The sequence below is a fragment of the Acinonyx jubatus genome, chromosome B1 (genome assembly GCF_027475565.1).
Source record: "Acinonyx jubatus isolate Ajub_Pintada_27869175 chromosome B1, VMU_Ajub_asm_v1.0, whole genome shotgun sequence".
In the NCBI taxonomy this organism is placed as follows: domain Eukaryota; kingdom Metazoa; phylum Chordata; class Mammalia; order Carnivora; family Felidae; genus Acinonyx; species Acinonyx jubatus.
In genome coordinates, this window is record NC_069382.1 from 27690969 (window position 1) to 27718585 (window position 27617).

Here is a 27617-nt window from a genome sequence, read left to right on the forward strand (position 1 = left end):
CAGGTGCCCCGAGAATATTCTACAGTTTTAGCATACAATCCATACTTCAATACATTAACACGAACTACCTACTGAAATCATGTTTAGAAAGAAAAAATGGCTTTTCTATGGTCTAAAAGATACAGCCTACTAGTTCAATTTTTCTTCCAAAAATAAGCCTTATACAAAGAACATTATACTTAAATTACCTCAACACAACTGTTTATCACAGGTCAAGAGGTTTTATTGTCAAAAAAGCAGAACTTTCATTTAAAGTGTACCACAGTAAACCAATTTGTTTCTGTTTAAAATGGAAAGTTTATTTGCTCAGTACACCAAATAGGATGCAAGCACTGTCATGACAAATATACAGAAATATGCAGATCAACATAAAACAGTAATTTAGTTTAAATGAAGGGAAACCTTTTCAAATGTTATGACAACATACTCCCAAGAATCTTTTCTTCAGTTAATTTAACTATACATTTCAATAAAATAAAGGGTAATGGATTAAGTGGAAGTTAGCTTGCGAATTTTTCTTAAAAATAAAACCCAACTCTATCAATCCATGCCAGTTAAACACTAGAACTAAAATTTCCAAGTAAGTGCAAAAGGAGATGAAGGAGTTAGTTACCTTTTTTGCTTCAACAGTCCAGAGGAAAATGGTTACTACAAATACAGCAGGCAAACTGTTAAGACTGACCAATCTAGAACATAGTGTTGTACTAAGTTTCAGTCTCAAATTGTGCTAAATGCTCATCATTAGTATGGCACATTTTGGTCCATAATATGGTTTTAATGCCAAGACAGATCCCAATTTGTTACAGAAACACATAGATTACTGTTGCTTTTTTTGTTTTGTTTTTAAATATATATATTTTAAAAAGCCAGGTAAACTTCCACATACAAAGGCAGGTTTTTCCCAGGAGGAATTTACAGGAAGTAGTCTGGGGTGCGCCGGGTAACATGAGGCTCTCCACGACGAGGTGCTGGGTCAAACTGAAGGCTATATGTGGCAAAAAAGAAAGCAAATAGTTAAAGGATTTGAAGTTAATAAAGAAGACACTGCGGTAGAGCAGTGCTGTTTCCCATTTTTACTATGTTGTTTACAACTATTCTGATTTTCTAACTGAGTCAATTTTGGCAGTTTGTCTTTCTAGGAATTTGTCCATTTCACCCAAGTTACCTAATTTGTTGCCATACCGTACTCACTGTATTCTAATTCTTTTTATTTCAGTAGGGTCTTGCAGTGATTTTTGGTAATGTGAATCTTTACTCATTTTTGGTTGGCCTGTCAAGGCTTTTTAATTTTGTTGGAAAGGACTTCTGGTTTTGACTTTTTTCTATTTGTCTACTATTTCATTTTACTTCCTTCCAAATGCTTGCACTGGATTTAGTTTGCTCTTCTTTTTCTAGGGTCTGTAAAGTACAGTTAGGTTACTGACTTGAGATCTTTCTAAAAATCTGATTTTTAATATAGGCATTTACAGTTATTTAATACTGCTTTCATTAAATCCCATGAGTTTTGGCACATTTGGGTAAAATGTTCCATACATGTTAAAGTCTCCAACTACTGTTGAACTACCTCTTTCAATTCTGTTCGTTTTGCTCCATAATAAGTGCATACGTTTATAACTGGTATATGTTCCTAATGGTTTGACTCTCATCATTGTGAAATGTCTTCGTGTAACAATTTTTATTTTGAAATCTATTTTTGTCTGATACTAGTATAACCAGGTCAGCAGTCATGTGGTTGCTGTTAGCAATGGTATATCTTTTTTTACCTATTTTCAACCTATTTGTTTTTAATCTAGGTTTCCTGTAGACATCATAAAGCTGGATCTTTAAAAAAACAATCTTGATAATTTTTGTCTTTTGAGTGCATTACTCAAACCACTCTTTCACATTTAATACTGGTATGACTGGATTTATACCTGCCACTTTTTGTCTTGTTTCTTGGTTCCTACTTTAACTGCTTTTTTATTAAAAGCATATTTTGGGGTGCTTGGGTGGTTCAGTTAGTTAAGCATTGGACTCTTGATTTCAACTTGGGTCATGATCTCAAGGTTGCTGAGAACAAGGCCCATGTCAGGCTCTGGGCTGACAGCGGAGAGGCTCCTTGGGGTTCTCCCTCTCTGTGCCCCTCCCCTGCGCTATCTAAATAAATGAACATTAAAATAATAAAAGCATATTTTCTAGTGTGCTATTTAAATTCCCTTAATAACTTTAGCTATTTTTCCTAAATTATTTTGTTATTGGTTGCTCTAGATCTTAACCATACATCACTTAACTTATGGAATTCTACTTAAGATTCATAAATTCTAGTGATTTAAGAGACATTTCTACTATATAGTAAGCTCCTTTCCATTTCCTTTTTTTGCTACTGATGTTACAATCTCCAAAATGCATTATCATAATTACTATTTCATATAATCTCATGCCCTTAAAGAAGCTGAGGAGAGTGTGTAGATTGTTAACCTTCTCATTTTTTAAAATATTAATTTATTTTTGAGAGAGAGACACAGAGTGTGAGCAGGGGAGGAGCAGAGAGAGACACAAAATCTGAAGCAGGCTCCGAGCTGTCAGCACAGAGTTCGATGTGGGGCTCAAACTCAGAAACCGCGAGATCATGACCTGAGCTGAAGTCGGATGCTTAACGGAGACTGAGCCACCCAAGTGCTCCCAAAGTTTATTTTTTAAGAGAGTGTGAGTGGGGAGTGGCAGAGAGAGAGGGGTAGAGAGGATCCAAAGCAGGCTCTGCATTGACAGCACAGAACCTGATGTGGGGCTTGAACTTAGGAACCACAAGATCATGACCTGAACCAAAGTTAGACGCTTAACCGACTGAGCCACCCAGGAGCCAACCTTCTCATTTTTTATTCATACTCTTCCTTTAGACTGAAGTTATCATCAACTAAGAAACATACATGACAGTAATTGCAAATGACAGTATAATTTCATCTTCATAACTGATTTAAAAACCAGCTGCATGTGGGTGCAAAAAATACAGATGTATTTGTAGTACAGTTGAACTTTTAAGAAATGTAAAACACGAAAGGGCAAAGAAGAGCCTTTCCTGGCTTCCTTGGATCACAGTCAACACTGGGAGACAAGAAGACTATATATATTAACTATACCTACAACAGGAATAATTAGTGTAGCATTTGGGGGCATTCTTTTTTTTTTTTTTTTTTTTTTAACATTTGAGAGCGAGCACATATGTGTGTGAGCTGGGAAGGGGCGGGGGGGGGGGGGGGGCAGAAAGAGGAGAGAGAAAATCCCAAGTAGGCTCTGTGCTGTCAGCGCAGGGCCCGATGCAGGGCTCAATCCCACAAACATGAGACCATGACTTGAGCTGAAATCAAGAGTTGGACAATCAACCAACTAAACCACTTAGCTGCCCTTGGGGCATTCTTGAAAACATTCCCAAGCCACACACAGAGTGTGTTGGGTCAAACAGTTTATCTCCAAAATTCATACTCATTTAGAACCTCACAACGTGACACTATTTGGAAATAAGGTCTTTGCAGATATTATCAGATAAGGTGAGGTTATACTTGATTAGGTTGAGCCCTAAATTCAATCTGATGGTATCCTCAGAAGGAACACACAGAGGAGAGTGCCACGTGAAGACAGAGACAAAGACTGGAGAGATGCATCTATAAACCAAGGATTGCATGAGCCAGGAGAAGCTAGGGAGAGGCAAGAAAGGATTCTTTACAGGGAACATCACCATGCCAACCCCCTGATTGCAAACTTTTAGCCTCCACATATGTGAGAATAAATTCCGTTCAGGAACCCACTTGGTGGTAATTTGTTACAGGAGCCCTAGGAAACTAATCAACAAATGGGTATAACCCTCAATGGTACTAGGGGCTTAAACACAATCTCTAATCAATTACTGGCCAATAAACAAGTTCCTCTGACCCAGAAGCAACTCCTAGGAAGCCAGGCTTAAAATCCCAAACACATACATCTCTGACAGTCTGGAAAACTACACTTTGTGTCATCCTTAAGCTTGTGCCCTCTCAGGACTAATCACACACACACACACACACACACACACACACACACACACACAAATCCAACATACTGGTGCTTTGTTGAACTGTGAGCCAAAATGTAAATTCTTTCGACTGTGACAGCAACTTCTAAGCCACATACATTTCCATCCATCTTACTAGTTTAGGGTGGGCCCTAACATTTCACTGACCAAGGAGGCTTCAGCACAACCTCTGACCAATAAGTAGCCTGTGCCTACAGAGAGGGGACTTCGAAATAACTTTGTTGTGTAGTTTAACAGAGGCTAAAAGATTAAAACCAGAAAAAAATATGAGCAGGGTCCAGAGCAGAGTGACTGTGGAGTAGTTTCTATACAAGGGATCTGGAAAGAGGGAGGGAACACACTATGGCTCAAATCCCACAGATTGTGGCTGTTATTACTGAGATTTAGATTTTTTAGAATGTTTCTCTATGGGCTGCATGCATTTAGGACAATATTCAAAAGCATGTAATAATTGTTTAAAATCGCTTTTTCTAGTTAAATGATTGTCTCTGTTGGGAAAGAGGGTTTGCCAAGTTCCTTACTCCACTATTTGAGAAGCAGAAATCCTTTTTTTTTTAGAGTTTATTTGAGAGAGTGAGCAAGCAAGCATGTGCAAGCAGAGGAGTGGCAGGGAAAGAGACAGAATCCCAAGCTGGCAGTGCAGAGCCTGATGCGAGGCTCAATCCAAAGAACTGTGAGATCATGACCTAAGCCAAATCAAGAGTTATAAGCTTAACTGGGAGACACCCAGGAGCACCAGAAATCTATCTACATTTAAAGTTTTCCTTCTAAAAGCAATTATATACAATTTAAAAATTGTATTTAACATCAAGTTACTTACAAGGAGTATTTTAAAGTGTCATCTAATTCCATGATAGCAGCCTGGTTCCCACAACGATAACAGTAATTGGGTGCGCTGAAAATGGTAACCACATTCCGATCATGACACCAATTGTATCCCTGCAGCATTAAAAAAAAACAACACAAAATATTTCATTATAAAATTATAATATTGACACAGGTAAGTTTAGAAAACTAAATTCAAAAATTATCAATATTCTTGGTGGAAACGTAGTCTTCTATGCTACCTTATATGGTATCCATCCTTAACACTGTGCACCTGCACTGAATACTCAACTGTTGGGCACAGGGTTCTGTGACACTGAGGCTCAGTAATGGTGCTGTTCTACTTAGATCTATACTTCAGCTCTTGGCTACGATGTGTATTAAAATTTCTCCCACAATGATGGAAGACTTCACATAACTTTTCCTTATAAATTGTATCAACTTTTGCTTTATGTTTAGAATCTGTTTATTACTAGGTAAACAAAAACCTAGAATTATTTCTTCCCTAGATCACTAGGCCAGTTTTTATCAGTAATGACCTCTTTCTATTTCAAAATATACCTTTTATCTTAGAGCCTATTTGATTCACATTAGTTGACTTTGGATAACTATCTAATTGATATGCCAACATACTATTTTCCCTCTTTCTAGGCTGCACTGTCATGTTTTACTTCTAAGTTTTACTCTTTATTTTTTCATTATGTTTTAGATTCATCCCAAGTTAACAGCTGAATTTTGATTATCTACTTCAGACTTTCAGTATTTTAGGGAAATAAAAATTTTCATCCATTCACATCTCTCTTATGATTACTGATAGAATTAGGTTTATCTTTTACTGTATGAATTTATAGTCCTTATTAACCATATTCTCACTCCTCCTGCCTCAATTGGGTTGAAGTTTTCTCTAACATCTTCATTTTTTTTTTATTATTTTTTGTAATGTTTATTATTTTTGAGACAGAAAGAGAGCAAGCAGGGAAGGGGCAGAGAGAGAGGGAGACACAGAATCAGAAGTAGGCTCCAGGTTCTGAGCTGTCAGCACAGAGCCCAATGCGGGGCTTGAACCCACAAACTGTGAGATCATGACCTGAGCTACAGTCGGCCACCCAACCGACTGAGCCACCCAGAGGCCCCTTTCTCTAACATCTTGAAGCTACTCCCTACTGGTTTGAAAAGATAAAACTCTATTTCTATTCCTTTAGTATTTATAAAACAGTAACATCATGGTAGAAAAATCTGGTGGGCACTACCTTAACTGATTTAAGCAGATACCAGCAACAAACTATAGGGTAAATAGATTCCATGACTTGAATATGATGCACTAAGAAGCCTATCACATTATTCTGCAATATGCCTGCCAAAAATGCATATCCTGAATCATAAGGAAACATCAGTCTACAAAATAAAATTGCTTGTAGTCTTCAAAAATGTAAAGATTATGCAAAACAGAGAATCTGAGGAATTATTTCTACATCAAAGGAGTCCAAACAGCATGATCCTGGATTATACATGCTCATACATAATTAAATTTTCCTATCAAGAACATTAGTGGTATACTGAAAAACTCAAATGAAGTGTTTAGATTAGATCATAGTAATATATCAATGCAAATTTCTGGACTGCAAGAACTATACTGTCATAATATAAGAGAAAAACCTTTATTTTTGCAAAATATACATGGAAATTTGGAGATAAAGGAGTACCATATCTTCAATTGGCATTCAAATAAGTTTAAAAGAAAGTAATGTGTGCATGGAGGAAGGGAAGCTGGAGGGTAGAGATGGAATGATAAAGCAAAGATGAAAATATGTGAAAATTTTTGTATTTGCAGAATCTGAGTGTAGGATACAAGGAAATTTTTTGGTAATATTTTTGCAACTTTTCTCTGGCCAACTAGTACTACCTGCTAAAACCAGCCAAATATTTTCTTCATTAATTTAGGTAATAGGGAGGACTATTTCATGAAGCCTTATTATAGAGATATAGATTTATTTGAAATAAAGATCATCGTGCAAGAAAAGGACATACCTCCATTACAAGTTGGTGAGCTCGAGAAACCAGTGTGAGACCGTTGGCATGGTTAAATGTTTCAGAAATGTCTTGTCCAAATGTGTAGCCAGCACCACGTGGTGAAATACCCCACCCACCACGATCATCTGGATCTGACCACAACAGATCACACATTGGGCCCTGGCCAAGAAAATTAAGTACATGTCATAAATTATTGACAGTTAAGTTTAACTCCTTTAGCTTTACTACAGTATGGTTGTATTTATTTTTAAAATTAAAACTAAAATTACCTCATGTGGAACTTCTTGTAAACGATCCAAGGCTCTTATATGATCCAGTGTATCTATGGATGGAGAGAGGCCACCATGAAGGCAGAATATCTGTTTATAAATGAAAAAAAAAAAAGAGAAAAAAGTGTTTTGTTAAATGCTGAAAGTTAACAGCCAATAATGGTTATTATAAATGTCAATCCTAAGAGCTCTTCTTTTCAAAAGTTTAATAATACTTGGAAAGTTTATAAAATACAGTGGAAAAGGAAACAAAAATCACATCATCAGAGACAGTTGATACTTTGAAATATTTCTTCTTGGGGCGCCTGGGTGGCTCAGCTGGTTAAGCATCTGACCTGGTTTTGGCTCAGGTCATGATCTCACGGTTCTTGAAATTGAGCCTGAGTCAGCCTACATTCTGACAGCACAGAGCCTATTTAGGATTATTTCTCTTCCTCTCTCTCTGCTCCTCCCAACTCACGTGCACGCCACCTCTCTCAAATAAACTTAAAAAAAATTTTTTCCCCTTATATTCCTAAATATTTTGTATAGGGTTTTTTTTCCCTTCTCTAGTGGATGTGAGTTCCATTCTTGTGATTCACCATTACATTTTCTGACATATAAAATTTTTTCTCATATACCAAAGACTATCAATTCCTGCTCCATTTTTCAGCTTTGTTAAGAGTTCTCGGAGTACATAATCGTGTTAGCAAAAATATTTGTTAATTTCTTCTCAGTGTTTATTCCTTTTAATTCTTTTTATTGATCAGTGCACTGGTTAGAACTTCCGAAACAAAACTGAGAAATACAAATTTGGGGGGTGGGTGGGTAAACTATCTATTCCCAGACCCATCCTCTAGGGAAGCTTAAGAGGGCATTTTTCTCCTAATTTTGATGAGATTTCTGATGTTTTGCTGATTAAGTACAGTCAATGTAAGTTTCTTTATTCAGTTAGTATTATTTTATTTTACTACTTAACTGAGTTTTATTTTTTGGTGCTTGCCATGTCTGGTTTGGTATTGAGGTTATACTACTAGCCTCAAAGAATGAATTTTGAAGCTCTCCATCTTTGCCTAACCTCTGGAACACAGATGTACCTTTGGCAGAATGTGCCTATAAAACTATCTAGACCTGGTTACTTTTCCAATTCCTTCTAAGTTTGGTAGTCTATTTACACTGGCCTAATTTCCTTAAAAACTAATTTGCCAAAATAAATTTCATCTATTTTTTCAAGTTCAATAGAATAAATCTGTACCCTATGTTATTGTGATTGTAAGTAAGCACATTCACATTGATAGTAATGCCTTCTCATTCCTAGTGGTTTTTTGGTACCAATTTCTGCTTTTATCTTTATTTCTTAAATGTTTGTTTATTTTGAGAGAGAGGGAGAGAATCCCAAGCAGGCTCCGTGCCGTCAGCACAGAGACTGACTTGGGGATCGATCCCACGAACCATAAGATATGACCTGAGCCAAAATCAAGAATGCATGTATGAGCTGGGGAGGGGGCAGAGGGGGAGAGAGGGAATTTTAAGGAGACTCCACAGTCAGCATGGAGCTCAAGTAAAGGCTTAATCCCACGACCGTGGGATCATGACCTGAGCCTGATCCTAAATTAAGAGTCAGATGCTCAACCAGCTGAGCTACTCAAGTGCCTGAAAACATGCCCTTCTTAGTGAGAAGGTCTAATACACAATATTACTTCTTGCAATTACCATGAAAACAGGAATATAAAGTTAATGGTAGTCAGCAAACTGTGTATGTGTGGAGCTAGTTTTAAAAAACAGCTTTGCTTTACTAGTATTGCACATCACGGTCTTAAGCATTTATTTATGGTATTTATCTATAACAAAAAAAGCATACTGGCAAATACTTTGGCCAAAATATTTATACATCTGAGAACAACAGGGAAATCTTCTGGTTACAATGTGCATAAAACTTACCCCCAATTCCATATTCTGAAATTTTAATTATAAGGAAAAGCAGAAAAAGCTAAGGAGAGGTGGGTAGCATGTCATGTAAATCTAAACCCTAAATTACTATTAGAAAATCTTAAAAAAACAAAACAAAAAACCAAAAACACAGCTTTTCTTTTACTCCCCCCCCCCCACCATATAAGCACATACACACCTGTCCATCTACTAAAGCTGTAAGTGGAAGATAATCAAATAGATCTGTAAAATATTTCCAAACATTGGCATTTCCATACTTTCGTAGACATTCATCATAAAAGCCATATACTTGGGTAATTTGTCGGCTTTCATGGTTTCCTCTCAATATTGTAATGCGCTCTGGATAACGCACCTGGAGGAAAAGCAAAAAAAATTCATGGAATAAAGCATATTGTTACTAGTGTTAATCTTAAGCAAATTTCTGACCTATTTCTTTAAATGGCTCTTTTGTTTGCTATTACATTAAATGCTAATTCTTTTTCAGAGTTAAACATCTTCTCATTCTTTGACTGAGCTTTGAAATATTTATGGTCCTTCTTCATTACTATTTATACCACCTTCATTGGAATCTTATTAACTGGTATTACTGTTAATAAAATTATATATGATGCTTGGTATTTAATGTCTTCTTCATCCTCAAATAATTACTAGTCTTCTAGGTCTTTCCAGACACTACGATATCTTACTGCTAAATGGATACCAAAGGTCAAAGATTTGAACCCAAGACAAACTACTCTATACAGTAACTTGTCTCTCTCCTTTCAATTTTTATTTCCCACGGAAAGACTGCATTTGCTAACAAAAACACAAAAATAGGCCCTTCCCAAATCTGGGCAAGATTTCAAATGTATTTAGTCTCCTCTTCATAAAAATACACAGAGACATACCTTATAAGCGTACTATTTAGTTAGGAGTGTGTCTGATAAGTATGAAAAAGCATCAGATTCTGTAAAGCAAATTAACCAAAAAGCTGCATACGCATACTTCAATTTATACATATTTATTAACTAACCATTATGTGTCCAACATTAAGCTCAGTGTTTAAAAGTAGGTGCCAGGTCCACATAAATGCAATACGTGACTTATGCTGTTTAGGACTAATCTTACTAAGGAGCTATGAGACGTAAATACTACAAGGCAATAAACCACTATGGTAATATAAATTAGGAGTGGAAGAGTAATTTTCCTAGTACTTAAGAGTAGAAGGAACAAGGCTAAAAAAAAATGGCTGGAGGCTTCAAGAAAAATGTAGGACTTAAGCTGACTCTTGGCAGAAGGGGGTAAGAAATCAGAGTCATCTTGTGGGAAAATCCAATAAGGAAATAATGAAGACAGGCAGAGTGTTTTGAAACTCTCTGATTTGAAATACAGAGTTTATGCTACCAACTACTAGCAAGCAAATTCAAGCTAGACTACAGAAGGCCAGCCAAAGGGTTTGATTCTGTAGGCAACATGGAATCTCTGAAGAGTTTGGGGACAAAAAAGTAACAAGACGAAGTGTTAAATAACATTTAATCTCAAAGCATATGCAAGCAAGGCACATTTGGAGAGGTCAGAAACATTAGATACCACACTTACACTAGCTGAAGCTATGAAGGGATGAAGATACGTATTGTGTGACAGAAAAAAACAGACACAGGAATAACAGACTTCTCAAGGCAAGAATTAAAACAAACTTATACTACCTGACTATGAGGGATACCTGACTAAATAAAAAATGATCCTAAGACTTCAGCTGCGAATTACCAAAGGGAAATGATTTACCAGGAGTAGGCAGGACAAGTTAAATGTTAACATTTTCATTTTTCTCTTTTTTACAAGATGTAAAACCAATGGTTATATTTTAAGGGGCTATAAATTGAATGGATCGTAAAATAGAACAGATGATATGCAATACTGTCATGCTCATCTTTTGCTGGTTTGAGGCTTGAAAACAAAATTGAATTTCATTAATCATACCTTTAATGCCACAAGAAGAGTCACAGTCTCCACTGAGTAATAGCCCCTGTCTACATAGTCGCCCATGAATAGATAGTTTGTATCTGGTGATTTTCCACCAATTCTAAAGAGTTCCATAAGATCATGGAATTGACCATGCACATCTCCACACACGGTAACAGGACAACGAACCTCTTGCACATTTGATTCTTTTGTTAAAATTTCCTTAGCCTGTTAAAAGAAAATATGGAGAAAAAAGATACCTTAGAAAATCATAAAACTAAAACCACAATGAGACACCACACTACATATACTAGGATAGCTAAATTTCAAAGGTAACAACTGTCTCTGAGGATGCAGAGAAATTGGAACTCTCGCACACTGTTGGTGGGAATGTAAAATGGCACAGCTGCCGTGGAAAAGTCTGGCAGTTCCTCAAAATGTTAAACATAGAATTACCATGTGATCCAGCAATTCTGTTCCTAGACATATACTTAAGAGAAACGAAAACTTAAGTTTACACATGTTCATAGCAGCTTTATTCATAACAGCCAAAAAGTGGAAACTACCCAAATGTCCAGTAAATGATTAGGGGATAAATAAAATATGGTATTGCTCATTTGATGGAGTATCATTCAGCAATAAAAAGTATTGATACAGGCTGTAACTCTGAACATGTTAAGTGCAAGAAGTCAGTCACAAATGGGCATATGTTGTATGACTCTATTTACATGAAATATTCAGAACAGGCAAATATACAGAGACAGAAAGATTAATGGTTGCCTAAGGCTGAGGGATTAGGGGATAAAAGCTAAGAGGTACAGTGTTCCTTTTGTGGGCAATGAAAATGTACTAATATTGTTCTAATATTGTGGTAATATTTAGTATATCTGCAATACACTAAAAGTCAGTGAGCTGACTGAATTCTGAATGCACTGTATTTATTAGAAATATATCAATAGAAATTCCATCTCAAGAAATCTTTCATTTAAAAAAATAATCTTATTTGCATTTTTTAAAAGGTCAATACAGAAAAGTTACCAATCAATTATTCAAATGTTTTGTACTTCTTACACCAATTCATAGGCTAACATTCAACTTCCTTATTCCAACTATTTTACATTTGAGTCAAATTAAAACATAGCATTAGTCAGGGCTCCTGGATGGCTCAGTCGGTTAAGTGGCTGACTTCAGCTCAGGTCATGATTTCACGGTTCAGGAGTTCAAAGCCCCGTGTCAGGCACTACACTGACAGCTCGGAGCCTGGAGACTGCTTCGGATTCTGTGTCTCCTTCTGTTCCTCTCCCCTTCTCGCACTCCTGTCTCTCTCTCTCAAAAATAAATAAAGATTAAAAAAAACCAAAAACACAGCATTAGAAGGCCTTGAAGGACAGGATTTATGTGTAAACCATGGCAAAATACGTAAATAAACAAGCTAAATTAAAGTTCATTAAGTCTCATCTAGCCAGCAACTTTGCCTAATAGAAAAAGAGCCCAGAAACAGAGAAAATTAAAAAGGCCTCTTAAAGTAATAAAACAGATATGATAAAAGTTTATGTACCTCCCTACCAACCTGCCAGAAGAGTCTCTTAGGCCTTCTTTTGGGCCTAGTTACTTAATTATGTGCAAAATTTTAATAAGCTATTTATAGAGTTTCCAGATCTATGGTAGATGAGGAACAGAAAACCATGAAGAATAAGAGGGAAGAACTGGACCAACGAAGACATACAAAGTAAGGCGAAGGTAGAGAAAATGACATGGCAACAAAAGTCAAACACTAAGGATGAAGCTTACAATAGGACCTGGTAGAGAAGAGCTTAAGACTGTAGGAGAGTAGGATTTTAGGGACAGACATTTCTCTGCCTTGGCAGATGTGATCTGAAGAGCATTTAAAAACATGAATTTTCAATGTCTATACAGAAGTTTCTGCTGCTCTGCATCTCTGTCAATGCTTTAACATTCTTGCCAATGGGTCAGAAATAGTATCTTTTAATTTGCAACTCTAATAGGTACACTTTTTTTAAAGTAGCTTTTTATGTTTACTGGTCATTGAATTTTTTTTTTTTTTTTTTTTTTTGGTGAAATACCTACTCACAAAATTAGCCTAATTTTCTATTTGGTTGTTTATATTTTCCCTATAGAGTTGTACCAATTTTTTTTTTAATTATGAATATTCACCTTTTATTGGTTTTACGCATTTTAAATATCTTCTCTCAATCTGGGGCTGGTGTTTTTATTTCACTTCTAGTGTCACTAGTTAAGTTTCTTTTATTGTTTCGAAGACAGCCAAATCTATTTCTTTTCCTCCTTTACAGTTTCTGGTGCTTGGGTCTTGTTTTAGAAATTGTTCTCCACATCTAGGTCCAAAAAGGCACTCCTGTATTTTTTTTTTTTTTTTAAGTAGGCTCCCCACCTAGCACGGAACCCAACGCTGGGCTTAAACTCACGAGATCAAGACCTGAGCTGAGATGGAGTCTGAACCACCCAGGTCCTACAGCACTCCAGTGTTTTTATCCCAGTCTGCCTTTTCACATTTAACAGATCTTGAACTCAGCTGGAATTTGTTATAACGTAGGGATTCATTTTTTAAAAAAGATTTTCTTTTTAAGTAATTTCTACACCCAAAGTGGGGTTCAAATACACAACCCCAAGATCAAAAGTCACATGCTCTACCGACGGAACCAGCTAGGCGCCTTTGGGAACTTTTTATTTTTCTTAGTGGTTACTCAGCTAGTCCAGCACTATTTATATAGTGCCAGCCTTTTGTAAAGACCAACATTCTGTTTCCTGATTTCTTATTTGTACTGGAAACTGCCCTGTACACTTTCTCAGATTCCTTTATAATTCTTTTTCTTAGGAAGCTGCCTGTCGGGGGGACTGGGTGGCTCAGTCGGTTGAGCATCCAACTTCAGCTCAGGTCATGATCTCGTCATGGCCCATGAGTTCGAGCCCCACATCAGGCTCTGTCTGGGCTGACAGCTTGGAGCCTGGAGCCTGCTTCAGATTCTGTCTCCCTCTCTTTCTGTCCCTCCCCTGCTCATGCTCTATCTCTCAAAAATAAAATAAAACATTAAAAAATATTTTAAAAAAAGAGAAAAAAAAGGAGCTGCCTGTCTTCTGAACTGTACTGCTGTCATCACTGATGGTACCCTGAGCTGGCTAGAATTTAAGGTGAAGTTGTGGACCTGGTTGGTCCTCATGCTGAGCCCTAACTATGCCAAGTTGCTCCTCTATTTCCAGGCATGGAATGACACATGGTGGGGATGTGGGATCTGGTCTATTGAGCAAGTGCTGAAGGCAGGATGCACAATCCGGAAACAGGTGGGGGTCATCTGGAGTGCACCTTGACCAGCGGGAAGAGGGAGTAAAGAAGGGAAGAGGGAAATAAATTGCCAGCCTGGTTTTTCCTTTCATGGACTTCTCTGAGGTATGATTTATCTGGACTTGGCAGAAGCCTCACCTCCCAAGGTAATGCATCATATATCACATTGCTTCACAGCTTTCTCACCTGATTTTTGGGCTACCTGGGCTTGTACAGTCCCTGAATAAAGTGTCAGCATCTTAACCTTGCCTCAGATTCCCTTCTCACTGGTCTACTACCCCTGCATCAGTAACAGACTAATTTAATTCTATGAGAAATGATGGTAACAGAGAACTGAGGCTCTCTTCCTTACTCCTTTTATTCAAAATTATTTGGTTTTGGTCCTTTCATTAAACCTGCCATATGAATTTTAAAACTAATTTGTCAAGGCCTATTAAAATTTTGTTGAGATTTTGACTCAAATTGCTCTGAATTTATATATTTGGAGTAGGCATCTTTAGAATATGAAGTTTTTACACTGATAAATATAGTACTGACAATTATTTCAGATCTCCTTTATTCTTCAGTCAAGTTTTTTATTTTTTTATTTTTATTTTTGAGAGAGAGACAGAGTGTGAGCAGGGGAGGGGCAGAGAGCGAGAGCAAAACACAGAATCAGAAGCAGGCTCCAGGCTCTGAGCTGAGGGCACAGAGCCTGACGCGGGGCTTGAACTCACAAGCTGTTGAGATCATGACCTGAGTGCAAGTCAGACGCTTAACTAACTGAACCACCCAGGCACCCCTGGTCAAGTGTCTTTTAATTGTCTAATAATGTCTACTTGTTATTGCAGCTGTCATACATAATCCAAGATAATCTATATTTGATACTGTACTGGGATTTTAAAAATATCTCTTATGCCAGGTTTTTACATAATACTCATAACTTAGAATACTTAAAACTTTATTAAAAAATTTTTTTTTAAATTTAGTTTTGAGAGAGAGGGAGAACACAAGTGGAAAAGGGCAGGGAAAGGGAGACAGAGGATCTGAAGAGGGCCCTGCACTGACAGCAGAGAGCCTAATGTGGGGCTCAAACTCAACAATTTGAGGTCATGACCTGAGCTTAAGTCAGTCGCCCAACTGACTGTGCCACTTAAAATTTTACAGATTCTCTTGGATTTTTCATATACACTCCAGAATGACAATTTTTTTTCCCCTTATAAATCTTGTAATTACTAATGTCTTAGTCTGTTTGGCATTCTACAATAAAAATGCCATAGACTGAGTAGCTTAGAAACAACAGAATTTTACTTCTCACAGTTCTGGAAGCCTAAGAGTAAGATTTCCTAAAACTTCGTAAGATCACACTCCTTTGACTTATAAATATTATCATTTCTTAAGTTAGGGGACATTCTCTTGTCATGACATGGAATCTGCTCTATTTGAATTTCCTATTTCAGAAGTTATAAGGCAATGGGAGATTAAGGAGTACACTTGTGAGAAGCACGAGGTGATGTATGGAACTGGTGAATCATTATATTGTACACCTGAAATTAATATAACAGTGTTAGACTGGAATTTAAAATTTAAAAAAATTTTAATTACCTGAATTATTTTTAATTATGTTTGTTTTTTTGTTGTTGTCACTTGCATTCCTTGTGATTACCTTAACTTTCTGGAGGTAGATTTTTTCCTGCTACATCTATTCTGCTTCTTTTGTATTACTACTGATTTTGCCCTCAATGTTTCCTAAATCTCTATTCATCTCCTCCTATGCTATCGTTTTTCAAGCTTCTTTTATTTAATCCACATCACTGTCAGTTGTTTTATAATTTGAGCACATCTGGGTAATTTCTTCCTGTTCCTCGGGATAAGGTTTGCTTTTATTTTTACTTTGGGTCTTTTGTACAGTATTTCCCAAGCTATGTTCCATTCTTGCTTGCTGTAATTTGCTTGCCATGCTGTTCTCACTTTGTGGTTGTCTAAACCTTCTATTTATGCCAATATATTGTAGGTGATTTATTAACTCCCACTCTACCACATGAGACTGGTTTGTTTTCCCCAATGAAACAAGGGTTTAAAGTTTTTTAAAAAAATTACTTAAATAATCTTGACGCCCAACGTCAAGACTCATGACTGTGAGATCGAGTTGCACGCTCTTCCAGCTGAGCCAGCCAGGTGCCCCTGAACCACAGGTTTAATGTTGAGGTAGTTAATTTCAATTCTTCTTTATGTAGCCAAGAGAGAAGGTAAGAGGGCTCACAAGAGGGTGTGTGGGGTCTAGAATGCCTACAAACTGCATTTGCTTCTGAGGTTTTTTAGGGCTCACTCCACTCCCATAGGGGTACACTCTCAGACTTTGGACATATTTCCCAATGTCTTGTCTTAGTTTGGGCAGCCATGACACATTCAGTTCTGTCGCTGTCAGGCCCACCCCTCGCTTCCCATTTCTTTCCAATAGCCATTTCCACTATTTCTCAGACAAGAGAGGACCAGATCAAGATCCCACTTAGCTGTCTCTTTTCAGAGACGAGGGATGTCAATGAAAACCCTCCGGGTTTTGCTAGTTTATTCATATGGCTTGGAGTGGCAGGGTACAGTAAGGAGTGGTACTTCGTTGTGCCACTTGGTGATCATAGCCCTGGGCTGTGCCTCTTTTTTTAGTTACTGATTATTTCCTGTCCTTTAACTTTGGCTCAGGTCATGATCTCATGCTTCATGAGCTCGAGCCTGGGGTCAGGCTCTGTGCTGACAGCTCAGAGCCTGGAGCTGCTTTGGATTCTGTCTCCCTCTCTCTCTGCCCCTCCCCTGCTCATGCTGTGTGTGTGTGTGTGTGTGTGTGTGTCTCAAAAATAAAACATTGAAAAAAATATGCTTCTTTGGGGCTCCTGGGTGGCTCAGTTGGTTAAGCATCCAACTTTGGCTCAGGTCATGATCTCACGGTTTGTGGGTTCGAGCCCCATGTCGGGCTCTGTGCTGACAGCTTAGAGCCTGGAGCCTGCTTCAGATTCTGTGTCTCCCTCTCTGTGCCCCTTCCCCCCTCCCCTCTCTCAAAAATAAATAAACATAAAAATTTTTTTAAAAAATGCTTCTTTTCCATTCGTAAGATTGGCAAAAAAGACATTCACTTACTGTTAGCAAGCCTATTCTCATACCCTACTGGTAGGAATGAACATTTATACATCTTCTTTGGAAAACAATGGACAGTAGCTAACAAAATGTAATGTGATCTAAGGCAAAGACTGCTTAACTGAGGTTAACTAGTCTCCCCTTCCTTCTCCATAATTAAACTAATTATAGTCAAGGTAGCCATGCTCCCAGCTCAAAGACTCTACTTCTCAGCTGCCTTAGTTCAGGCTCCTACAACAAATACCACAGACTAGATGGCTTCAACAACACAAACTGCTTCCTCACAATTCTGAAGGTTGGAAAGCCCAACACCAAGGTGCCAGCAGATTCAATTCCTGGTGAGGACCTTCATCCTGTTTTGCAGAGGCATGCCTTCTTGCTGTATTCTCACATGGTGGTGAGAGAGAGAGAGAGAGAGAGAGAGAGAGAGAGAGAGAGAGAGAGAGAGAGAGAGAGAGGGAGGGAGGGAGGGAGAGGAGGGAAGTCATCTCTCCAGAGTCTCTTCTAAATAAGGGCTCTAATCCCATTCATGGGAGCTTTACCTTCATGACCTAACTACCTCTCAAAGGCCCCCTCTCCAAAAACCATCACATTGGTAATTAGGCTTCATCTATAAATTTTGGGGGGACACAAATAGTCCATAGCACCAGCCTCTATGTAGCTACAGATAGCAACGAGACTAAGTTCTGGTCAGTGAGATGTAAGAAGTGTTATGTGGGAACCAGAAAATTTCCTTAAGGAAATGAAGGCATGTCCTTCATCACTCTCCATCCTGTTTCCTGGAATGCTTTATGGGATGGCTGGAACGTCAAAAACCACCTCAGACCACAAGGACAAGAGCTGCTCCCTGGTAACAGCAGAAGAGAGTGCTGGAAGATGTGGCAAGGCTGAAAAAACACCCACAGATATAGTCACTTCCTAATCACCAAAACCTGTGAATATTATCCTCGCATGAAAAAGATGTGATTGTGGATTCTGACAGGAGGAGCTTATCCTAGATTATCACAACAGGCATAATGAGGCAGAGGGAGTTTTGGACGGACAGACAAGCGCACACACACCCTCATGTGAAGATAGAGGCAGAATGAAGTGATGCAGCCAAGGAATGTCACCAGCCACCAGAAGCTGTTAAGAGGCAAGGGACAGATTCTCTTAGAGCTTCCAGAGGGTGTGTGGCCCTGCTGACACCTTGATTTTGAACCTCTGGCTTCCAGAGCTGTGAGATAATATATTTCTGCTGTTTTAAGCCACCCAGTTTGTAATATTTTGTTACAGCAGCCACAGAAAAATAATACGGCAAGTGTCTATGGTTTCCTAGTAACTTTGTAGGGCACCATATCACCTCCAGATATGCCTATATATAAGAAAAATATAAACTGCTACTTTGGTTAAACGCTTTTTTTGGGTTTTTTGTTACACATATGAAACCTAATGCTAATATTGATATAAAGGGCATTTGATATATAAACGAAAAAGATAAGTCCTAAAACTACTTCATGATCACCTATTAAAATAAGGAAAACGGTCTAGGAACTCCACTCCAAGAAGCTGTTTGGCCAATTTTTAAGTGTTAGGTTCTCCAAATAGCTGGTTTAGATCACAAGGGCAAAATACGTATAGCAAAGTCAGCCAAGTCCTGTCAAACCACTAACCCATCAGGGAAGCAGGGGCGTAGAGAAGGAAATTCCTCAATAGAAGAACTGAGTTTACAAAAGCCAAATCCCAAAGTCAACAGGATCCTATAAAACAGCTGAAGATTGAGAAAACAATCAGCAGAAGACCTTCAAAAGCAACATAACCTCCTGCAATGTAACTATCAACTGGAAAAAAAAAAAAGGTCAATGGCAACAGGCTTCAAATGAGAAAATCATTGTCATTTACTTAGCAAGCAAAAACTTGCTTTTCAAGTAAACAGGAGCAAGTAACCAAGAGTTTGCAGAGTTAATGAAAATCCTCAAGTCATATAACATTAGTAATTTAACAAGCTAATCACAAGTACAAATCTACTAAAGGAAACATTACCAAAAACAGGAAAAGTTATTTAACATTTGTAACTGCATAGGACAACAGTTGTTAAGATGATAATCCATTCACTTTGATGTATACCATACACAGCAATCACCTGACACATCAAAATACTCCTGAAGAGTAATGTTCATGTATACATGTAACACACATTTGTGAAGTGTGTGTTGTAGGCCAGGCACCAGAGATAAAAAGAGGAACAGGTAAACCCTCTGGCAAAAACAGGCTGGTTTAGATGGGCTGCACCAAACAAAATAAAAATTTCTCATACAAAAAGATAAAAGGAGAAGCCTGGGAAAATATTTATAGCACACAAGATAACAGAAACATACTGACATCTATCATCTAAAGATATCTAGAGAACAAACTATGTCTTAAAAAATCACTAACTGGTAGTCAACATTAAGAGGTCATAGTTTTGAGAAACCCTAAGAAACTATACAACAGTGTCTGGGAATATAAGTCTCTGAATTAGCCATCTTTGTTTGAACTGTTAAATGGAAGAGGGCTTGTAACTATTTTTATAGTAATGGACTTAAATGTAATTTAAAGTTATACTTTTCTGTATTTTATCAAAAAGTTATTTAAGTCTAGGTAAAGAGATTTTGGGAATATTGATGGCTTTCATACTTTTAAGACTTGTGTGGTGTCTGGGTGGCTCAGTCGGATGAGTGTCCGACTCTTGATTTCAAGCTCAGGTCATGATCTCAGGGTCATGGTATCGAGCCCTGTATTGGGCTCCTTCCTGTATGCCTGCTTAAGATTTTCTCTCTTCCCCCTCCACCCCTCTCCCCTTCTCGCACATGCTCAAATTAAACAAAAACAAAAAAAAATGTTCCAAGACGTGTAATATTGAGACTATGTTGAAGAAACTTTATCTTTTAATATTTCAGCGTTAATTGCTAATAAAGTATCAATCATACAACCCACATAAAGAAAAGCTCTTTTTGGAACTTAAATTTTAAGAGTATAAAGGGGTCAGGAAACCAAAATGTTTAACAAAATCTCTATGTTAATGCTTCTGTTGTTGACCCACATGTAAGATGAAAGACAGAGATCATGTAAGGGTAAGCAGGTTCACATTTCTACAAAGACATGTTTCCCATTCACTTCAACTTGTTTTCAGTGACTATTAGTGTCCTATTAACTAACCATAAGGACTGATGTTAGAACATGTAAAACAAATTGCAATGCAAGTTTGCATACACATTGTAGGAATCACAAAGTCTATCTCCAGATTCATCTATGCCAATTGGATGCACTTAGCCCAGACTTTTAATTTGAAGTGACTCTAAGCAGTAGGGACAATAGCAAGTTCTATTCCAAAAGAGCCATTCTCTCCAGTGTTCTAAAACATTTCTCACGTATGATTTTGACTGTGGCTCCATTCTTTGTTAATTTCTACAAAATTTCCAAGCTAAGTTCTCCAGCTTTCCTTTTTTTTTTTTTTTTTAAAGTTTATTTACTTTTGATAGAGAGAGACAGAGACAGAGAGAATCCCAAGTAAGGCTCCTCACTGTCATCTCAGAGCCTGACACAGGGCCCGATCCCATGAACCATGAGAACATGACCTGAGCTGAAATCAAGAATCAGATGCTTAACCGACTGAGACACTCAGGCGCCCCTCTCCAGGTTTCCTTTCGATTCTAGGCTACCAAATATTGTTTCTGCTTACATTAGCCTGGTAGGCCTTCCCAAGAGTTATGAACAATGTAGCCCATGTTTTTTCTTCTCTTTGCCTATAGTTAGTTAGAGATTATATGTATAGAAATCTTTCAGGAAATAGGGACTCCCCTTCTGGTTCAAAACTGTGTAACCTTATATACTTTTCGTGATCTTGGGGTTGTGAGTTCGATCCCCACGGTGGGTGCAGGGATTAACTTAAAAAATATGCAGTCTTCCTTCCACATGTATAATGTGGAAATAGCTATCCTTTTGCAAACTGATATTCTTTAGGGGTTGATTTTTAGCTGTGTGGTAAGTACATTATTTTATAATCATAATACTGAAATTATCCCTTTTGGCAGTGGGGGCGGGGGGAGAATACAAACTGGGTTTATTTTTGTCACGTTAAGAAGAAGCCTGGAGGTAGGCATCCTGGACTGGTGCAGCTTCTCAAGGGTCACCAGGACAGCAGACTCTTTCCACCTACCTTGTGATCTGCAGTGAACACAACTGTCAACTCATGGTCACAAACTGGTGGTGCAACTCTAGTCACTGTATCTGGTGCCCTATTTCAGCAAGAAGGCAAAGGGACAAAAGACTAAAGAGTACATGCTAGCCTAGTCTATCTATCTTAGAAAACTTTCTCAGAAGTCCCACTCAGCCACTCTGCTACAGCTCACTGGCTGAGACACACGTTCCCTGCTGCCCCAATCCATCACTGGCATGCAAACAGAATGAGGGTAGAGTCACTAAAAGGTGTAATTCCAATTACAACTGAAGGAAATTTTAAATTATCAATCATCTCCTACATGGGTCTGACAAACAGCTCAAAAATGTCTAAAATCACAAATGAAAGAAACTTTAACCAACTTTACTCCACAAGACAGCTTCCCAATTATGTTCAGGAAAAGAAAAATCAAACTGAACAGCACAAATCATTAGAATGTTCATTCGGAGCTGATGTCTTCTATTTATTACTATTATTTAAAAAATAAAAAAAAAAACACTTGACTGATGGTTCCAACTCTGAAAAATTCTGCTTGATATGCAACCCTTATCACTTACTGTCTTACTTTAAATATAGAAATAAAAAGCACCAAAATACAAGTATTATCTAAGTCAATTGTTCTTTTAAGGATATACGGTTATCTTAACCCAGCACAGGTTTCACAAAACTACCTGGTGAGTTAAGATATGATATAGAATGTATCTATGTTTCACAATAATACAGCAATACTCTGTCTACACTACATAGTAGTGAAGAAAGTACTTCTCAGGCCAGTGTGATATCCATCCCACCTCTCAGTTTTAATCTCCACTGTATAGATCCCCTGATGTTTTAAACACTCTTGATTTTTAACTCACACCCTTTCTTTCAGGATTCCTGGCTCACCAAGATCACTTTGACTTGCCTACAGGGAAATCATGAGCTGGACTGGCAGAAGTATACAGTTCACCTGATATTTAAAATTCTCCATGTAAAAACCTTTGTGTGTCAGGGCCCCCCCAAACCATCCCCAGGTTTCCTGGTGGTTCACAGGTTCACAAAGAAGACCAACAGAACTCAATTATATAGTCACACTTATGGCTAGATTTTATTACAACATAAGGATACGAAGTGAACTCAGCGAAGGGAAAAGGCACATTGGGGCAAAGTCCTGAGTAAATCAGGCACAAGCTTCCAAGAGTCCTCTCCCAGGGGAGTCTCAGAGTACACTGAATGCCTGCAGCAATGAGCTGTGACAAGAAGTGTGAAAAGCTGTTTACCAGAGAAGCTCATTAGACTCCATGCTCAAGATCTGTAATTGGGAGTTGGTCACACAGGCACCCTCTTGCCAAGCATATACCAAAGTGAGGAAAGCACCTGCTCAGCATAAATCATACTGTTTGCATACAAAGTTTAGGCACAGGTGAGCCATTCGTAATGGGATGGTGGGAACCCTTCCCAAATTCAAGTTCCCAGACTCCATACAAGGGCAACCCTGAAATGAGGCCTTTTTCTACAGATAGTGGTCTCAGGACTGCTATGTCGACTCTTTTTATACATCTGTGATTGTATATGTAATTCTCATGATTTTTTTTTAAGTTTATTTATTTTGAAAGAAAGAGCACGCGCAAGCAGGGGAGGGGCAGAGAGAGACAGACAGACAGACAGAATCTCCAGCAGGCTTCACACTGCCTGAGCGCAGAGCCCAATGCAGGGCTTGAAGCCACGAACCCGTAAGATCATGACCTGAGCCAAAATAGAGAGTCGGATGCTTAACCAAATGAGCCACCCAGGCGCCGCCCCCCCCCCCCACGAGTGATTTTTAATATGATTTAACACCCAAACTTTAATATCTCTAGGACACAGATAAGACCAAGTTTAAACCTGTAAAGTGAAGGAGTGTGGGGATGGTAAATGCCACTTGGCAGGAAGCTGTTACTGCTGCATGGAATGCTGTATACCCATCCATTTAAACTGGTTTCCTTTCTCACCCATTTAAGACATGTTCTTTCTTGCTGCTATGAACCAAATCTATCTTAGGAAGAGAACTGAGAAAACAAAAATTTGGGAATGATGTTTATATAAAATAGGAGGAAAGAAATATTTTCCCTCCTACCCATGTTTTAGGAACGCATAGTATGTAAATGTACTAAAATCTCCCCTGCCCAACAGGTGAAATTCTATTTCTGTTTTTGTGCTGGTGCCCATCACCAGACCCATATTAATGAAAAGCTACTGTATTTGGTTTTGGCAGAGTCAGTATGCAAATTTCCTTTCCCCTCTATTTACACATAAATAATTTGCTCTAAAACATAGGTAAATTCATCTTAAGGCTACAGAACAGACTGATCTATGAAAGAGATGAGATTAAATGAAGTTAAAAATCCTACAGACCTAAGTTAATATAAGCAGGGTGCCTGTCCTCCTATAGTTCCAAGATTCTTCCATAAATGACATCTGACCTATTTTTTATTCAAACATATAGTACTATATTAGTACATACAGTACTATATTAGTTTCAGGGGTACAATAGAATGATTCAACAATTCTACACATCTCTCAATGTTCAAGGTACTCTTAGTCCCCTTTATCTATTTCACCCATGCCCTTACCCCATCCATCCCTCTGGTAATCATCACTTTTTAAAAAAAAAAAAAATCTGGTATTTGTTTTTCTCTTATTTCACTTAGCATTATACCCTCTAGGTCCATTCATATTGTTGCAAATGCCAAGATTTCATTCTTTTTTATGGCTGGGTAATATTGCATTGCATATATACCATACATCTTCTTTATCCATTCATCTATTGATGGATACTTCAGCTGCTTCCATGTTTTGGCTATTATAAATGATGCTGCAATAAATATAGGGGTGCATATATCTTTTTGAATTAGTGTTTCTGTTTTCATTGGATAAATATTCAATAGTGGAATTACTGGATCATATGATCATTCTATTTTTAATTTTTTGAGGAAACTTCATACTGTTTTCTATAGTGGTTGCATCAATTTACCTTCTCACCAAGAGTGCACAAGGGTTCCTTTTTCTCCACATCCTCACCAACACTTGCTATTTCTTGTGTTTTTGACTTTAGCCATATACTTACAAGCTTCTTCCATAAATGATAAATGACAGCTGACTTTTTTTTAAATACAAGGAAATGAACTTTTCCTTTCAGCTCAGCAACAGTCAATCTGTCTGTTTGCCAAGCAATTTCAAGCCTGGAAACACATATAAAAATAAGTCATATACTCTGTTGAAATAAAAAGAATGAGTTATGTGTATGTGTATAGGTCATGATATATTGTTCAGTAAAAAAAGTTTTATGATGTTATATCTATGATCCCATTTTAATAATAACATTATACCAAAAACACTCCCCTCCCCAACAGATGTTTTTTGCCTCTCAAGAACAAGGTCTGGAAAACTATGTTTGTCTCTGAGGTAGGAAGGCAGTGGTTGGGGAAGGTGGGTGCAACAGTGAAGAGCATTTGTGTTCTTTTCCCTACATTTCTGTGTTAAAATTTTTAAAAAGTCCTTTTTAAATCTGAAAAATAAAATTTTAAACTTCAAAAAAAAAAAAAATCCAGATGGCAAGAACTTAATTATAAAAACAACCAGGGAGCTATATCCATATGATACAAATTTATTCAGCCAATAAAAGGAATGAAGTACTGATATGTGCTACAACATGGAAGAATCTTGAAAATTTTATGCTAACTGAAAAAAGCCAGACACAAAAGACTACATATTGCATGATTTCATTTATATAAAATATCTAGAATAGAGACATTTTATAGAGACAACCTATAGAGAAAGTAAATTAGTGGCTGCCAAGGGATGGGGGAAGGGTGACATGGGGAGTAACTGCTAATGGGCACAGAGTTTCTTTTTTGGGGTGACGAAAATGTATGAAATACTGCTGTAGCCCAATGGGGTTAGAAAAAAATTATTTAGTGGATATGAATCCTACCCCAATAATTTCTCTTTAATACAGGCAATTCTCACTTTGTATTAGTTCCTATATGCATGAATTTCAGTCACCATGGTTTAGTTAAATTAGGCCCCCAAAAACAAGGTTCAAATTTAAGTTACCACAGTATATTTACTGTAATTAAAAATTCTGCTGCTAGGGCACCTGGGTGGCTTGGTCGGTTAAGCAGCCAACTCTTGATTTCAGGGTCATGAGTTCAAGCCTCATGCTGGGCTCTGCACTGGGTGTGAAGCCTACTTAAAAAAAAATTTTTTTTTTTTTTTGCAGGGTGCCTGGGTGGCTCAGTCAGTTAAGCGTCCAAGTTGATTTCGGTCATGATGTCATGGTATGTGGGTTCAAGCCCTGTTTTGGGCTCTTTGCTGACAGTGAGGAGCCTGCTTGGGACTTTCTCTCTCTCTGACCCTCCCCTGCTCATGTGCTCTCTCCCTCTCTCTCAAAATAAATAAACTTTATTCTTTTTTGCTGCTGGTATACAAGTTACTATATAAACAAGAGGTGCAGCATCACGATCAATAACAATCACATCACTTCTTTCAAAACTTTAGGGGATGGGTCATAGCACATTTGTTATTAGGTTTACACCCAGAGAGCAAAATGTACAGCTATGTTGCCTCCTTATCTTCTAGCAATAAACTCATGTGACATTTTACAAAAATGGATACTCAAAAAGAGGGATTTGGTCAACAATGATGAAACTGCAGCAAAGAAATGAAAAGTGGTAAAACTCAAAATGAAATTCAGATAAAAAATATATCAAAGAAATGGCTGTCTATGAGATATGGATACTGCTGCTGCTGGAGAGGCTCTAAATACGCAGCTAGAAAATAAATAGTGACATAAATAAATAAGGAAACTTATTGACATATATGAAGAAAGTGGTTGTGATGAGGAGAATGAATATATCCCAGAGGAAGTGATGCTGGCAAAAATCTCAGTAAAGAAGCTCTCAGAGACATCTTGCAACATGGAAAACACAAAGGAAAAAATGTTGGTAGCTGATCCAAACTTAAGGTAGAGGCGCTTGGGTGGCTCAACTGGTTAAGCATCTGACTCTTGATTTGAGCTCATGTCATGATCTCAGTCTGTGAGTTTGAGCCCCACGTCAGGCTCTGTGCTGACAGTGTGGAGGCTGCTTTGGATTCTCTCTCCCCCTCTCTCTGCCCTTCCCCCACTCACTCGATCTCTCAAAAATAAACATTTTAAAAAAATGCAGGGACACCTGGGTGGTTCAGTCAGTTAAACATCCCACTTTGGCTCAGGTCATGATCTCATGGTTTGTGGGTTTGAGCCCCACATGGGGCTGTCTGCTGTCTGGAGCCTGCTTTGGATCCTCTGAGCTCACCCCCTTCTCCCAAAATAAATAAATTTAAAAAAATACATATTTTTTTTTAAATGCAGATTTTTGGACATGCCAAAACATAATCAGTTTCTGGGATGGAATTAAGGAATCCGAATTTTTTTCTTTTCCGAGTGTTTCTTATGTACAAAGTTTAAGGAAAAGCTGAACCATCTGACTACACAAAAATGCTAAAATGTCCAGTAAAAATTACAATAGGGAAAGAATATTTTAAACATTAAATGGTCAACATTCTGCATTTTCAGAGTTTACAGAATCAAGAAAAGAAAATGTTATGAAATTACAACAAAGAACATACCAACTCAATTTGTAGGAAAATACCTCATATTTTACACATTCTAAGATTCTGATAAATCTACCCATGTTTTCTTCATGTATTTTGGCATTATTTTCCCCCTAATTATTTATTACAAGTTCTTGTCACCTAAAATTTGTTACGAAGTAAAAATCTGTATATGTTAAGAACCTTCCCCAAAGAGAGGTCTGGCATCTGCTCTTGCCTACTGGGAGGTGACTGTTAAGCCCCAGAATGTCCTGCTTCATGAGAGTGTCTTTGCCTGGGGGCTGTGACCACTGGACGGTCTAACAAGGTGATTCACGATGAGGGCTTTGGGTGACCCGG

General features: G+C 37.8%; 1 protein-coding gene across 2 annotated transcripts in view; it reads right to left on the minus strand.

Annotated features, from left to right (window-relative positions):
* Positions 1 to 273: 273 nt before the first annotated feature.
* Positions 274 to 27617, minus strand: part of PPP2CB (protein phosphatase 2 catalytic subunit beta) — a 34290-nt gene continuing 6946 nt past the window's right edge. The window contains exons 1-7 of one of the 2 annotated variants that reach the window (XM_053216380.1): positions 24658 to 24795; positions 11059 to 11268; positions 9278 to 9451; positions 7171 to 7260; positions 6899 to 7060; positions 4866 to 4984; positions 274 to 985 (exon numbers count right to left, since the gene is read on the minus strand). In XM_053216380.1, coding sequence (XP_053072355.1) covers positions 913 to 985; positions 4866 to 4984; positions 6899 to 7060; positions 7171 to 7260; positions 9278 to 9451; positions 11059 to 11175 — 735 coding nt within the window. In that variant the 5' untranslated portion in view covers positions 11176 to 11268; positions 24658 to 24795 and the 3' untranslated portion in view covers positions 274 to 912. Of the gene's footprint in view, positions 986 to 4865; positions 4985 to 6898; positions 7061 to 7170; positions 7261 to 9277; positions 9452 to 11058; positions 11269 to 24657; positions 24796 to 27617 lie in introns of those variants that run through there. The other variant, XM_015062701.3, reaches the window with a different exon arrangement.